At 38.7% G+C, this 15,530-nt stretch overlaps 1 protein-coding gene across 3 annotated transcripts in view; it reads left to right on the top strand.

Annotated features, from left to right (window-relative positions):
* Positions 1 to 15,247, top strand: part of RSPO2 (R-spondin 2) — a gene marked incomplete at both ends in the record, with an annotated part of 142,789 nt that extends 127,542 nt beyond the window's left edge. For all 3 annotated transcript variants that reach the window (XM_080909461.1, XM_080909460.1, XM_080909459.1), the window contains one exon: positions 15,132 to 15,247. In XM_080909461.1, coding sequence (XP_080765587.1) covers positions 15,132 to 15,247 — 116 coding nt within the window. The remainder of the gene's footprint in view (positions 1 to 15,131) is intronic.
* Positions 15,248 to 15,530: the final 283 nt, after the last annotated feature.

The raw sequence follows: 15,530 nt of genomic DNA, 5'->3' as shown, positions 1-15,530 counted from the left end.
CATATGCTTCCCAACAGAAACTTAAAGTAGGGCATGAATCTAAGGTAAATGATTTCTGGTGTTCTTCATTCTCGCCTCAACAATCTTTCAAGCAATGTGGTTCCATCTGGTTGTGCGTTACTAGGCAACAGGCCTCTCAGACACAGTAGCTAGAATTCAACTTTGTCCTCAGTTTGTGTAAGTCACTCAGCAGTGTGGTGACATTTCACCTGCCATGCACAAGGCTGCTTTGCCTCATGACCAGCTCCTGAGCAGTGTGATTGGGCGAGCTTTGGTGTGGTTCAGCTGTTGAGACATTGGTTGACTAACCCCATATTTTATTATTAGCATTCTGGCTAAAAAACCTTGCTAAGTGTTGTATGTTTCAAGTACACACTTATAGTTTGTGTCTTGTTTTTCTGCCCCATTAAAGTTTCCTTGTGTGTGTGTGTGTGTGTGTGTTGGGGAAGTGGCGGTTAATAGCTATATATAGATATAAGTATACAGCTATTTAGATACAGATATTTTTATGGAGATTCACAATTATTTCTTTACTTGTTCATTCTGCCAAATATTATTTGATGTAGATATGATTTCCATTTTCCTTTTAGATTTTTCTCTTTTCTTCTTGTGCTTATACCGTTTACACTTCCCTCTTTGCTTCATCCTCCCAAATCCTCACCTATATCTCCACTCTCCCTAAACTTCGCAGCCTCTTTCATTGTTATTGCATGCATATACGATATGGATATACATATATATCCCCCGATACACCCAGTCAGTCCATACCACGTTACTTTCACATATGTTTTCAGGGCTGACCATTTACACCGCACAGCCCGTTGGTGTGCTTTTTCCTGGGGAGGACCACCTCTCCGCCTTTCCTTGGTGGTCTGTAGCTCTTTGATAAGATTGAAATCGCATGGACATTTCCAGCAAGTTTTCTAGGTTTTATATAAGCAAAACCACACCGCATTATTTATCTTTCTGTAATGGCTTGCTTTGCTTACTGTAATCTTGGCCAGTTGTGTCTACACTGTGACTAATAACAGACCATTATACTGAAGGCCATGGAGTTTTCCAGTGTGCGTCACATTTACTTTAGTTATGGATCTATCCATGAGCCCTCGGGTTGCTTCCACATCTTAGATATCGTGGATGATGTGGGAATGTATGGGAATGACATCAGACTCCCTCAGCATGACGATTTCAGTTCCTTTGGGTAGATTCCTTCCCATCAGGTTGTGCTGTTCTTCCTTTGAGAAGTGTCTCTCCCAGTCCTTTGTCCATGTTTCAATTAGGTTATTTGTTTTTTTTTTTTTTTTTTGTCATAGAATTGCTTCAGTTCCATGACCTTAGCTTCTCATCCAACACAGGCCTAAGACAGCATGCTAAGATCCAGAAAAGTCCACTGTTGTTTAATGGGTCATTGCTTTTTTTATATGCCTTTTGTTGTTTAATGACAGGTTATCGCTTTTGTTGACTTTATAGGATCTTCAACTTGGAATCTCCCCTTGGAAATTTCCGACTCAGTGACATCTTTATTGTAAATTATTTGTTATATATTTAAAATGTTAGTGTCATTTGTAAACTTTTAGCTTTGTGTGGCTTCCTTTAACACCAGAGTAGACGGGATAACATGAAACTATGACAATCCTGATGCCATTATTTTCAGACGTGTTATAAAATTGCCAAGTGAGTCTGAACACTTTCTGACAGTTTTGATTATTCTGAGTAAATTGAGTCTGTTTTGCTACATAATGTTTTTGGCAACATGTTTTGAGTACCTATCTGTCCAGAATGCTCAATGAATTAGCACTGTTTAGCAAGCACTTAAAATGGGTCATAATCATACGATCTATAGTCTTGAACTGTATTCAGGAAACTTGGTAGACTGAATATTGACCAAAGGTAAAGAGAATGAACAACGAATCAGAGTGAACTCACACAAACCCCACGGAACAAGCAGTAGCAGTAAAGGGTCTTCATGGTTGTGCTGTGGTGACATCTGTCAGAGAAACCACTAAGGGGAATATTCGTCGTCTAAAGATGCTTTTTGTCTTCACTGACAAATGACTCAACTACATCTGTCTATAATGACTTTTTAAGGCTGTAAGTCTGTGTAGGAGCCGCCGAAATCCTCCTTGTAGCCGACCCTGCTACACAGTAGGTAGAGGAAGGTTGGACAGGTCGTTCTAGACATTTGCACTTCACTTGCTCAGCGTCCAACGCACCCAGCAGAGCTGAACTTGAGCAGCACGTTTGAAGTGTCACTTGCTGCCTCTTAACTTGCAGCCCCGGAGCTCACTCAGTGTGGGTGGGAGATCAACTCGCTCGGAGTGTTCTGTCTGAACTCCTCAGAAATGGGCAGCTTTGGTTCTCGACATTCAGCCTGTCCTCAGTGTGTGAAAGAGAGGCTGCTGAAGACCATGGTTAGTTTTAAGTGTTCTTGTAAACTAGAGATGAAAGCAAGAAGACTGATTTATATAGTATGTGTTCACTTCCCCATAAGGAAAGGTCCTACTAACGTTTGACATCTGTAGTGGTTTTCTGCTAAATGGCTAAAGAGTAGCACCATCTTCACGGGTCTTTTGCCCACAGACATCTTTTTGGCAGGAGGGCAATTATATTTTCCCTTGTGCTGCATTCAGGTTTGTTACTGTTTAATCCTCTATAGAACTTATCTGTGGGAAAAAGTAAGCCTTAAAATGAGGTTTAAATTAATATAAGAAATAAAAACTGTACAGTTTCCCTGAACAATTTAAACAACAACAACCAACCAACTAAACAAACACCAAATGCTTCACTAGTAGTCTCACAGTAAAAGTGAATTACTGCCCCCTGGTGGTGGAAGTTATTATATCATATCATATCATATCATATCATATCATATTATTTATTAACCCCACGGTATAAACAGAACAAGATTTATTTTAGATTTCCCCCACCCAGAAATTTTGTCCTTTGCCATGAAACAAAGTATTTATGGGAAGAATTTTTAGCCATTTCTCCCTGCTTATTCTTTCCTATGATTAACTGAAGAGATTCACATCTTCAAACATTTCCTCCCCTCTGTGAGCTATGTCTGTGGACGTAACCTATCCGGGGTGAAAACTGTTATAGGGAATCAAGCCCCATTTTAACCCCGTCACTTTGATGTCAACCCCATTGCTTCAGGTGCATTGATAAAGGCTTGGGACTATCTAGGTGTTCCTATACAAGTCATATCACACAGCCAATGGGTGACTTTTTACGGCTGTAAAAGCAGGGGCATTCGGAATACCATATACAAAAAACTTTAGTGGTAGTATAAGAGTTCACGTGGGTGTGAGTGCTTCTTAGATTAGATTGTTTTCCCTTTCTACCATTTTGAATGCAAAGCAAGATCTTTAAGGCAAGACAAATGGGTAATGGGACGTTTTATACTATCTATATTCTGTAAGAACTGGTCGCAAAGAACACACACATAGCACAACCTGGACAGACAGACTGACACACTGAACACACTTCAGGCCTAATGGCTTAATGAAGCCACTCGGCATACATGGGCAGTCAGCTTTCTGGATTCTGGTATTCTGAATAATGCTCCATGTTTGTACGCATAGAGAGGCCCCATTTCAGCTCTTATGTTTGATCTGGAGTCACTGACCTGCTCTGCCATTTACAGTGCAAGAAGAGGAGGAACTGGAACATTACACGAGGTCTGTGTGCAGAGTTTTTAATTAATATTTTTCACTTATTTAGAACTGGACTTCCCCCTATTTTTACTCTGACAGTTTCATGTTCATATACAGTGAATTTTAGTCATTTCATTCCCATTTCTCTTTGGAATGTGATTGGAATGTGATTACATCATTTTCTCCTTCTCTTTTCTTCCTCTACATCCCACCCATATAATTCTCCTTGCGCTCTCTCTCTCTCTCTCTCTCTCTCTCTCTCTCTCTCTCTCTCTCTCTCTCTCTCTCTCTCTCACACACACACACACATTTATGTATAACTTACGTGGTCCATATGATGCTATTCATATGTATTATTTTCAGGGCTGACTCTGGTATTATATAACCAGCCGTGTACTTTTCTCTGGGGAAGACTATTTCTCCCACTACTGTATGAACCCTCAGGGTTATGCCACACTGGTCATTGTGCTTTGTAGGTGTCATAGCTGGGAAATGGGATAAGGATTTCCTTTCCCCCACATCCCTCCAGCATCTGTTGTTGGCTCTTTTGTTATCTGTGCCGTGCTTGCTGCAGTAAAATGAGACTTCATCTTTGAGCTACTTCTTGGTCACCATTGTTTTTCTCCTCCTCCTCTTCCTCTTCTGAGATTCACCTGTATCTGTACCTCGTGTACCTCCAGTTTTCCCAGCTCCGTTTGTTGAAGATGTCTTCTTTTCTTCAGAGTGTGGCTTTGACATCCTCGTCAAATATTAAATGCCTAAAGTTATGTGTACTCATATTTGGGACTTTGATTTTGTTCATTGTTCTACAAAGTGTCCAGGTCTGGTTTTGTTCCTGTAACACACTGTGTTTAATTATTGTGTCTCTGCAATCTATCTTGAGTTAAGGGGATAGTGACCCCACTAGCATTATATGTGTATCCATTACATTTCAGGACAGTTGTTCTTATTTCTGGGAAGAATGAGATGAGGATTTTTTAAATTGCTTTGAGTCTGGCTTTTAATGAAATGGTCAATTTCACAATACTAATTTGACCAACCCAAGAGCTCAGGATATTTTATCTTCTAATGTCTCTCACTATCTTTTTCTTCCAAGGTTTGATGGCTTCTTTCTCAAGTCCCTTCACTTCCTTGGTTAGGTTTATTCTTAGATAGTTTATTTTCTCTGAGGCTATTGTGTATAGAAGTACAGCCATGATCTCCTTATCTCTGTCTGCTGATGGCTCGTGCTATTGATTGATGCGATTCAACTCCATATCCTGCTATGTTTTTTAGTTTGTTGATAGTGTCTCGAAGTTTTCTACTAGAATTTCTGCGATTTCCAGTGTATAATATTATGTCATTTGCAAAGAGGGACAGTTTGACTTCTTTTCCTATTTGGTTTCCTTTAATTTTCTTCTCTTGCCTTATTGCTCCAGCAAGTACTTCAAGCATGATGTTGAAAAGGAGTCAGGTCATGGACTGTCTCACTCCTGACTGCTGTGTGATTACCTCTAGTTTTGCTATTAGTACTGTTTTCTTTTGTTTTCCCCATTGAGGGTGCTGTTAACTGTGGGTTCCTCAGATGCAGCCTTTATTATGTTGTGGTATGTTTCCTCTAATTCTACATTCTCTGGGTCTTTTATCATGAATGCAAGTTCTATGTTATCAATGGCTTTATCTTTTCAATTATGGATCTGGTCTTGTGTCTTTTGTATTTAAATCCATGTGGGTAGTTTATTACATGTATTGATTTGAGTATATAAAGCCACTTCTGCATGTCAAGAATAAATCCAATTTGGTTATGGTGGATACTCTATTTTTGTATATATCTGCATTTTGTTAGAATTATTTTATTGAGAGTTTTTTTAAATCTATCTTCATCAGTGAATTTGGCCTGTAGCTTCCTTTTGTGCTGTGTTTTTACCTGGCTTTCACGTTAGAGTAAGACTGGCTTCATATAAAGTGTTTAGAACTGCTCCTCCTGTTTCTGTCTTTGAATAATTTAAGAAGGACGGGCTGTGTATTCTCTTGAAAGTCTAGTAGAGTTCTGCTGTGAAGCCATCTGGCCTTGGACTTAATTCATAGAAAAGATTTGTATTACTATTTTAGTCTCCTCATTTGCTATAGGTTTGTTTAGAATGTTGTTTTCTTCTTGATTTAATTTCAGCAGTTTGACGGCATCTATAAATTTATCCATGTCTTTTCCAACTTAATGAAGTACAGATTTTTAAGGAATTCTCTTATAATATTCTGAATTTCTTTGGGTTTGTTGTGATGTTTCCCTCTTCATTTATGATTTTCTTAATTTGAGTCCTCTCTTTCCTTTAGATAGCTGGACAACTGCCCATCAATATTGATCATGTTTTCAAAGGAACAGCTTCAAGATTTGTTGACTCTTTGTATTTTTCTTTGTTTGTATTTAATTGGTTTCTGCTCTGATTTTTATTATTTCTTGCTGTCATCTGGGTTTGGATTTGGCTTGTTCTTATTTTTCCAAATTTTAAGTTTCTCCACTAACTCATTTGTTTGTGCTTTTTCTGATTTTTAACATAGATACTTAGAACTATATAATCGTCTTAGACTATTTTCAATATGACCTGGAGCTTTTGTTGAGTTTTCTAGTTCCATTATTATTATTATTATTATTATTATTATTATTATTATTATTATTAAATATTATTATTACTCCTACTTCTCCTCCTCCTTCCCTCCTCTTCTTCCTCCTCTTCATCTTCTTTCTTCTCAATGCTTTTAATCTCATGAAAAGTTTTTCTTTCTCCAACGATGGCAGATAGTTTTGCTGGGTATTAGTTTAGATTGGTCATCATGGCCTTTTAGGAACTTGAAATGCACTGCTTTGCAATCCTGGGGCTTCCTAAGTTTACACTGAGAAACCAGCTGCTGTTCTGATAGGGTTTCCCTGCATGTGATAATGTGTTTTTTCCTCCTCTTGCAGATCTCTGTATGCTTTTTATTTTATATACTTACTGTTTAACTATGGGGTGCTGTGGTCTTTTCTTTTTGGTGCTTGAAAATTAAAATATAATTGCATTAGTTTCTCCCTTTTCCTTCCTCCAATCTCCCTATAACCAGTCCTGTGACACCCTTCACTTCCTCTCAAGTTCATGCCTGATGTTTGTTATTGTTACATGTACACGTTGGTTTTTATTATTTTATTTATCTACACCCCAGGCACCCCTTCCCCCATTTCCTCCTCCCATTCTTCCTCCCCTTGCTATGAAGAAGGTGCTCTCTCCTCCACTAGACCTTTCCCTTCTCTGGGGCCTCAAGTCTCAAGGTTTAAGGGCATCTTCTTGAAGTGGTAAATGTTAATAATAGTAAGATGCACCATCTCACGCTAGAGGTGCAGGCTGGCCATGGCACCAGTGGGGTGTTTACATCTTGGCAGACGCTCTGGCCCAGAGCTCTCAAAACCTCTCCACCCAAGTCGCTACATTCTCGTGGTGGGTTGCTGCCACGCCAGCCCCACACATCCCAATTTCATGGTGGGCTTGGTGCATCCAGCATCCATACCTTTCTCTTGAACTCAGTTGAGTTGCTGCGTGAAGGAAAACTCCACAAAAATCTTAATTTACAACCAACGGGTAACAACAATTGCTGGGCATAACAACTACCACTCTAATTCACCAGCCATTCAGATCTGCCACCTGAACCGGGGCCTTCCCTACCTACATTTTGTCTCTATCCTCTTTTCCATCCAAAACCCAGTCTCCTTTCCCTGCCTCCCCTCTTCCTCTCTGCCCGGAAGTCCTGTCTACTCCTCGCCCAGTGATTGGTCCCCCTGAAATCTTTATTCGTTAGGGGAAAGTTCTTGTCATATCTTCTCCCACTGAGGCCTGACCAGGTAGAACTCTGCTGTATGGTGCAAGGGCCTCAAATGTGCCCCTGTATGGTCCTGGTTAGTGGCTTAGTCTCTGGGAGCTCCCTGAGGTCTGGATAAGCTGAGGCTGCTATGAGGCTGCTCTCCCCTTCAGTTCTTCAATGCTTCCCCTAATCCAACCCTGTGGGTCCCCGACTTCAGTCCAATGATGGGTGTAAGTATCTGCTTCTGTCTCAGTCAGCTGCTGGTAGGGACTCTCAGAGGACAGCCATGCCAGTCTCCTGTTTTTAAGCCCATCATAGTGTCAGGTCTTAGTCCCCACCCCATCACCCCCGTGAGATGGATCTCAAATTGGGCTTGTCATGGGGCTGCCCTTTCTTCAGTCTCACCTTTTTTTCTTCATGCAGATCTTTTAGACAGGAACAGTTCTGGGCCAGAAATTTTGACTGTGAGTCAGTAACTCTGCCTCTCCACTTGAGGCCCTGTCTGTCTCTTGGAGGTGGCCTCTTTGAGTTCCCTCTCCCAGTGTTGGGCATTCTGACCAAGCTCATACCTGTTGAGTCCTTAGAGTCTCTGACTTCCTGGTTTCTGGTGCTTTCTACGGGGTCCCCTCACCTTCCATCACCCTCCATGCTGCTAATCTCCATTCTCCTGGCCCTCTGGGCTTCTCTTCTGCTCCCCCCATACCTGATTCTGCCCCCACTTGCCCACCCAGGTTCCTCCTTCCCTCTGCCTCCTGTGATCATTTCCTTCCCCCTTGCCAATGAGTTCGTGAATCCTTCCCACCTTTTCTTCTATTAGATTCAGTGTATCCGGTTTTATGTTGAGGTCCTTGGTCCACTTGGACTTGATCTTTGTGCAGGATTAGAAATACAGATCTGTTTCATTCTCCTACATATAGACTGTCAGTTAGACCAGCGCCATTTATTGAAGGGCTTTTCCCCCCACTGTACATTGTACAAGTTTTAAAACCATATGCTCTTTTGTAAATTTTGAAGTGACTAAGTTATTACTTGGAAGTTTTTTGGTCTAGCTGTTGAAATCGGTTTGTCAAGTAAAGTCTTAATAGATGGCTTGTTAATTTTTAACACACTGATCATCTTGAAAATCACAATGAATGTTAGCATTCATATTTACTCTTCACCTCCCCCTGCCCCTGCCTCCCAAGCCCATGTAAATGAGAATATGAAGGAAAGTTCCAGAGAGACTTTAGGTATTCCTGCTATGGATAAGTATGTGAGGTAATGCATTAAATTGATTTAGTCATTTTACCAGGCGAAAATATGTTAGAACATTATATACATGCAATAAAGACAATTCACTTGCCATTTAAAATAGTTACAATGAACTCTTACAACAGACTGTGGTAGGTCCAAGCTTGCTTATTATATTTGTCCCTTCAACATATCTTTCTAGACAAAACAACAATAAAACTAGCGTCTTTTTAATTAAGATTCATTTTCAATGTCTGAAGTGTTTAGGTCAGTTATTCCTAACCATATATACTTTACATCCAAATATGTGTGACCACTATATGAGTGAATTGCCTTACGATTATAAGAAAATTTTTATGTTAAAGAATTTTTCTAGACCCTTTAATGATAATTATTAGGACCATGTAATAGTAGTACTCTCAACATGGATTTAGTTGCTAGAGCCTCACAATATAAAGTACACCAGTCCTGTTGCAAGGGTATTTTATTGCTCCAGTGGTCATAAAAATAAGAGGTCATGAAAAATTGTACCAGGACATGTAGATAATTCACTGCTCTGTCACTAACACAGAAAACATCTCCATGCGGAAAGTTTATATTATTTTCCTACATAGATTCCTAAGCCTCAGTCGAAAGTTATGAATATTGCCAGATGACTTCATTAAATTTCTGTGTCAGTGTTACATTTTTTTGTTGTGTCCAGTGCCTGCTAATATTCCTAATGCGGTTAGGGATTCTCACTCATAAGAGTCCTGCATCAACGCTTGATTTTATTGGCATTTTAATTGTTACATATATTTACTAACTTTTAAATTTTCTTTATGAATTGTATTTACGTCTTCTGTATATTTTTATATGGACACTTAAAGTATTTTTAAAGGGAACTGGCATTTTTTTTCCTCCCAGAACCAGTCATTGCTCTTTTAAAAAAATAAATTTCTTTTCCTAATCATTCTTTGGTAAACTCAGTGTGCCTGTATGAGAACAAGAAATCACCAAGTTGACATTCATTGTCTGCAACCCAGACCCCTTGGACTTTGGACTTTTCTTGTTCTCCATCCAGATTGCCTTCTGAGATACGGCAGAATTTGATAGGACATTTATTAAAGTGACCCAACATCCTTCAGTGTTAGCTGCCTGAAAGATGTCATAAATTCACAGAATTGTAAAATTGCATAAAGCACAAAATTCACATCTTGGACATAGTGGGTTATTTTGTTATGGTTGTGGCTACAACAGAAATTATACTTAATTCTAAAGTTTTCTAGTTGTCCTATGTGGTTTTTCTCATTTCCATCTATCTGTACAGGAATATATGAATCAAATGAAGCTTTTCTGTTTTATAATCACAGCTACTGGGTTTTGCCTTTAGTTTACCCCTGTTACCTTTACTCTTGGAAAGTGTTCCTTAGGGCAAACAGTAGGCACCGTGGAGACCCTAGATACCCTGTAGGCCATACTGATGGAATTTTAAGAGCCATTACTGCAACGACACAAAAATTTTCTCTGACGTCTAATGAAAACAAATCTGTAGGATTTGAAAGTTTGTGAAAAGAAAATAAAAGAGTGAATTTAGCAGATTTCATTGTTTTCAGATTTTCATGTAATGTGTGAGTCCTCCTGCTATTTTGTTTAAAAACAATGTACTGTATTGTGAATGCAACAGCAGCAATCTACAGATGAGTCTTAGAAGTATTTTCATAATCGTTCTTCCACTTTTCACTGTACAAGAACGGATAGGATATGCTTTTGAACCATTTCCACATGTGTGTAAGTCAACAAGATTGTGTTGCTTCACCATGTGCCTTTGATAATAACCTTTCTAGTTTTTTTCTTTTGAAAACTGTATCTTCCTTTTATCTTAGCAACATTATGTTTTCATATAATACGTCATCACCTTTTGGTTAGTAGTGACGAGATGTAGGCGATGACTCAAAATGTCTTACCATTTATGTCAATCACAGTATCAAGATTGTCATGGACATAGCTCTTCTCTCGATTCACATTAATTTCCTTAAAGACCGTGACATAGATGAGTCACCATCTTGCATAGATGTTGTAGGTCGCACTGTTCAGGCTGTAGTAATGGCTCATGTGTTCTCAAAGCACTTGGGATAGCAATTTGTAGAATTTGTTAGTAGAGTTGTATTCTGTGGGGGATGCCAAACTTACAAACCCAAACCTTGTCTTGTGAAGTAAAATTCTGAGTCTTCCCTTTTGAACTAAAGAGTCAAAGTTAAATCTGTTAGATTTCTCTTAGAGTAACAAGTATTCATGCCTTCAAATGTGTGTAATATGTTGAGAATGTGCAGTAATACAAAGTCCAGAAATAATTCTCCAACTTTTAATATCCAGTCCCCATGTAGATACATGAATATATCTAGGCATATTTTAAAAAATTAAGTGGGAACAAAACCTAGCATATTTATGTCCAATAAAGAGTATCAAATAGATAAGAGCAAGGTCAGATATATTTCTTGGTATTAACCTAATTGTCTAATGTCTGAAATTTGGAAGAAAATATATGTAGAATCCTTTCTACACTTTCTTTTTTAATATTGTTTTATTATTTTAAGCTGAACATTAAACCAGTACAATCTACTGTGGGCCACAAAATATTTTCACATAATTTACTCCTGTTTGTGGTCAGATTTTGGCTTGCTATCTTAATTCTTTGGTATTTGAAATATATTTAATACCAGAAATGGTACTGGCCCAAAACAAAACCAACCAACCAAACAATGGCAAAGAATTTGCACTCAATAGTTTGCAGAGGGAAAACACAGTTATCATTGGGTCATTGGGTCCCCAAATCATTGTTTGGTTAGAACTTGTCATCAAAAAAAAAAAAAAAAAAAAAAAAAAAAAAAAAAAACCTTTAGTTGAAAGAAGATTTCATAGTTTTCAGAAGCATCACTGAATAAGCCCACAATACCAAGTGTTTCAAGTAAATATCACTGTCCTATTACAAAGCCAAAGACCCTCAGATGCTGCTGATTTTGTTGGAATGATTATTAGATAACTGACAGAAAATTAACTGCCTTAAAAGTCTGAGTCAGTATGCTTAGGTTAGGGTTTAGTGAAAATATGATTCATTTCCCATAATGGCTCACAAGCATTCATAGCTCAAACTCAGATATCTTGGAACTCAAGCCATGGAGGGTTATTTACCACCATGGGAACTGAACCCAGGTCCTCTGCATTAGTAGCAGGTTCTTTTAACCGAAGTGCCAACTCTCCAGCCCTATCTAGTTAATTTTATATTAGTGACCTTTTCCACATGAATTTTGATTTTTGTTTTGAATCATTCTGAAATTTTGCATTTGATTTTGAAGTTTTGAATGCCAGGAGTTCTCTCTGACATTTTTCAGTCTAGTAGAACAAGTTTAGGCAAGCCATGTTAGCTTTGTTTTCCATTCACTTAATTTCAATTTACTTCCAAGAGAAACGCCAAGATTTAGATACAGGAATGACAAACCTAATGAATATTTGATGTGTTCAGTATTTTCTGTACACATATTCTGACCACAGCTCCTCTCTCTCCTCTACGCCCAGTTCTCCTGCACCCCTCCCCCATACATACCACCTCTGTTGCTCTTCAGAAAAGAGAAGGCCTCCCATGGATAGAAAACTAGTATGGCGTATCAAGTTGCAATAAGACTAGCCTCTTCTCCTCATGCTAAGGCTGGATGAGACAACACCGTGGGATAGAAAAGGTTTCAAAAGCAGACAAAGGAGTCCTGTAAGAAGACCAAGCTACGCAATAAGCATTACAACATGTAAATGATTACATATTACATATTAAGGCAGGCCCATACAGACACCCTGATTGCTGGTTCAGTCTCTGTGAGCCCCCAATGGGCTCAGATTAGTTGAATGTGTAGGTGTTCTTGGGGTGTACTTGACCCCTCTGACTCCTAAAATTCTTCCTTTGCCACTTCGGCAGGATCCCTGAGCTCTGCCTAATGTTTGGCTGTGGGTCTCTGAATCTGTTTCCACCAGTTGCTGGATGAATCCTCTCTGACGACAGTTATGCTACGAGTATATGTCTACGAGTATAACAGAATATTATTAGGAAGCGTTTTATATATATATATATATATAATGGCTAGCTAATAGTTGGTGACTGAGTTGGTGTCCCAGTCCCCACACTGGAAGCCTTGCTTGATTACAGGATATATCCAGTTCATGCTTTATATGCTCCATTGTTAGGAGGTTTAGCTGGGGTCATCTTTATAGATTCCTGGGAGTTTCCATTGTTGTAGGAATGCCCAAGATGCCCCCCAACCAGTTCCAGTTGTTTCCTCTCTGTACACTGTCTTGTCCTTCCCCAACCTGATCTTTCCTGTTACCATCCCCCACTCTCACCACGGTCCACCATTGATGTCTTTTCTTTTTCCCCTGGCCAGGGAGAATCGTGTGCCCCCCCCCCCCCCGTTCTCCTTGTAAACCGAATGAATTTAAAACTATTGTCAGCAATGATTGTAGCGAACTTGATATTTGCTTAGGGAACATGTAGAACTGAGAAATCTTTGTAAAACTTTGTACTCGACACTTCTCTTTAAACATGCTGCTTTCTCTTAAGTTCTTCTTTGTGCTCCTCATGCGTGTCATCATTTGAGATAATAGACCTTCATAGTTATAACTTCACAGCTGTTTGGATTAATGATGCCTTGGACTAGGGTTTCATTGGGTAGGCTTAACTATGTTTAAAGATGGCAAAATGCCATTATAACATTTAATGCCAAATTGTAATGAGAACCAGAAGTTAACTTCAAGGACCTCTATTACTTAATACGGGGCTGCGCTCATGTCCTCATTATTTTAATGTAGAGTCTATTAAAATAGGTTTCATTGTTTTCTGTGTGATACTGGTTTTTACTTGGGCACTATTTGTTAAATGTTGACTATATTCCTGTCACTTTGCTGTGGCATTGAGACATAAGACTATTTCCTTTCCTCAGTCCTGAGAGTGACCATCTAATGAGAAAGTGAACGAATAGGAAATACTTCCTTTAACTTAGGAAACTGGAGTCATTACTTTGGTTTTCTAAAAGATATATATATATATATATATATATATATATATATATATATATATATATATATATCTTTATCTCCTGCTTATTTTAAATTTTAAAGATTTATTTTGTGAGTATGAGTGTTTTTCTTGTATGTATATATATGTATACATATACATATACGTATACATATACATATATATGATATTATTCCATGGTGCCTGTGCAGGCCAGAAGAACCTCAGGCCCCTTGGATCTTGAGTTATGTTCGGATGGTTTTGAACCACCATGGGAACAGAACTTAGGTCTTCTACAAGGGCAGTAAGTTCTCCTAACCAGTGAGCTATCTCTCCAGCTGCATCTTGTTTTTTTTTTTTTTTTTTTTTTTTTGTTTTGTTTTTGTTGTTGTTTTTAATTGTTACCTTCTTCATTTTGAGGTTGTAATGCAAAGGGCTAGGGAACTGAATTTCATATGTATAAGAAGACGGAAGTGCATCCATTGGATGGTCAGATTCATGTTTTCTCTTCTATGCTGATTGCTTTGGTATCTGATGCCTGAACCCTACAGGGGTAGAACATGTATTGTGTGTGAAGTTGGGAGCACAGAAGGTAGAGAGGACGGTTGATAATCAGAATTTTTTCTAGAATAGAGTTTCTGTGTTGAGGGTGTGCAGTGGTGATTTTATAAAATAAGACATTTCTGAAGCCCCCTTTCTTTCACACTTGTCATGTGTCTGTATGTTTGTAACATAAAATGACCAAACCCAAGTACCTCCTGTTTCTTGTTCCCCTTTTTTATAACCTTATTATACATGTATGTGAAAAGTGTCAATTCCTTCTGAAGTGACAAATAGACCAGAAACAGAAGATAGCAGAGGAGAAATTGTATGCAATAATCCACGATGGATGAAACTCTCAAGTATTTATTTGTGACCCAGGCTTTCTAGTGGCTAAAGCACAGTAAGGAAATAGAAGACCCCATACTTCTGAAGAAGGGAGTTTGAAACTTCTGGAATATTTACTATAGAGAGAAACTATTTTTCTTTTGACCTACAGACACGTGGAGCAGCAAAAAGATGCTGAGATGCCTTATAAAAGGTAGCATTGTTAAAAGGGGGAGAACATTAATAATTTTTTTTTTTTGTGCCAGGATATTTGAAAGACCGACCTGGCCTCTGGGAAGTTCTTAAATATGCCAGCTGTCTGTAACAAGAAGATCTGTCTCTGTTCTAGACGTATCCAATCTAGAAAATTATTATTATTTCATCAGAATTAATGTGAACAATTTTCCATAGGTGATGTTTTCCAGATGGGCTTTATACAAAGTCCTTAATGGCTCGGTTCTTTTGTTTGTTTCTTTTTAGAAAGAGACTTTTCTGACATCGTCTAATTTTTACCCTTTCTTTATATATCTTAGGGAAGAGAACACCGAAGGCAAAAGAGAAGAGAAACAAGAAGAAGAGACGGAAGCTGATTGAGAGAGCCCAAGAGCAGCACAGCATCTTCCTAGCTACAGACAGAGTGAACCAGTAAATTACAAGAAATAGCTAGGGCACTTTGAGATTTCCTGGTTTGTTTTGTTGTTATTTTGCAAAAGTGCACAGAGCTACTCTCCAATCCACACTGCTGGACAGCATTCCTGATCCTCTGACCAGTATCCGTTTTCAGTAATGTTGCAAAGGGAGATGCCCAAGGCTGGTCTCTGGGTTATTTATGGTTTGATTAGAATCTGGAGCCTGTGATGGCAGGAGCTTGTTGAGATGAATCAGTGGGAGCTGATGCATCTACACAGTCGTAATGACCACAGTGCATCAGA

This window comes from Micromys minutus (genome assembly GCF_963924665.1).
Source record: "Micromys minutus genome assembly, chromosome: 33".
Taxonomy (NCBI): domain Eukaryota; kingdom Metazoa; phylum Chordata; class Mammalia; order Rodentia; family Muridae; genus Micromys; species Micromys minutus.
The sequence above is the reverse complement of the archived record's forward strand: the minus strand, read 5'-3'. Positions and strand labels throughout refer to the sequence as shown.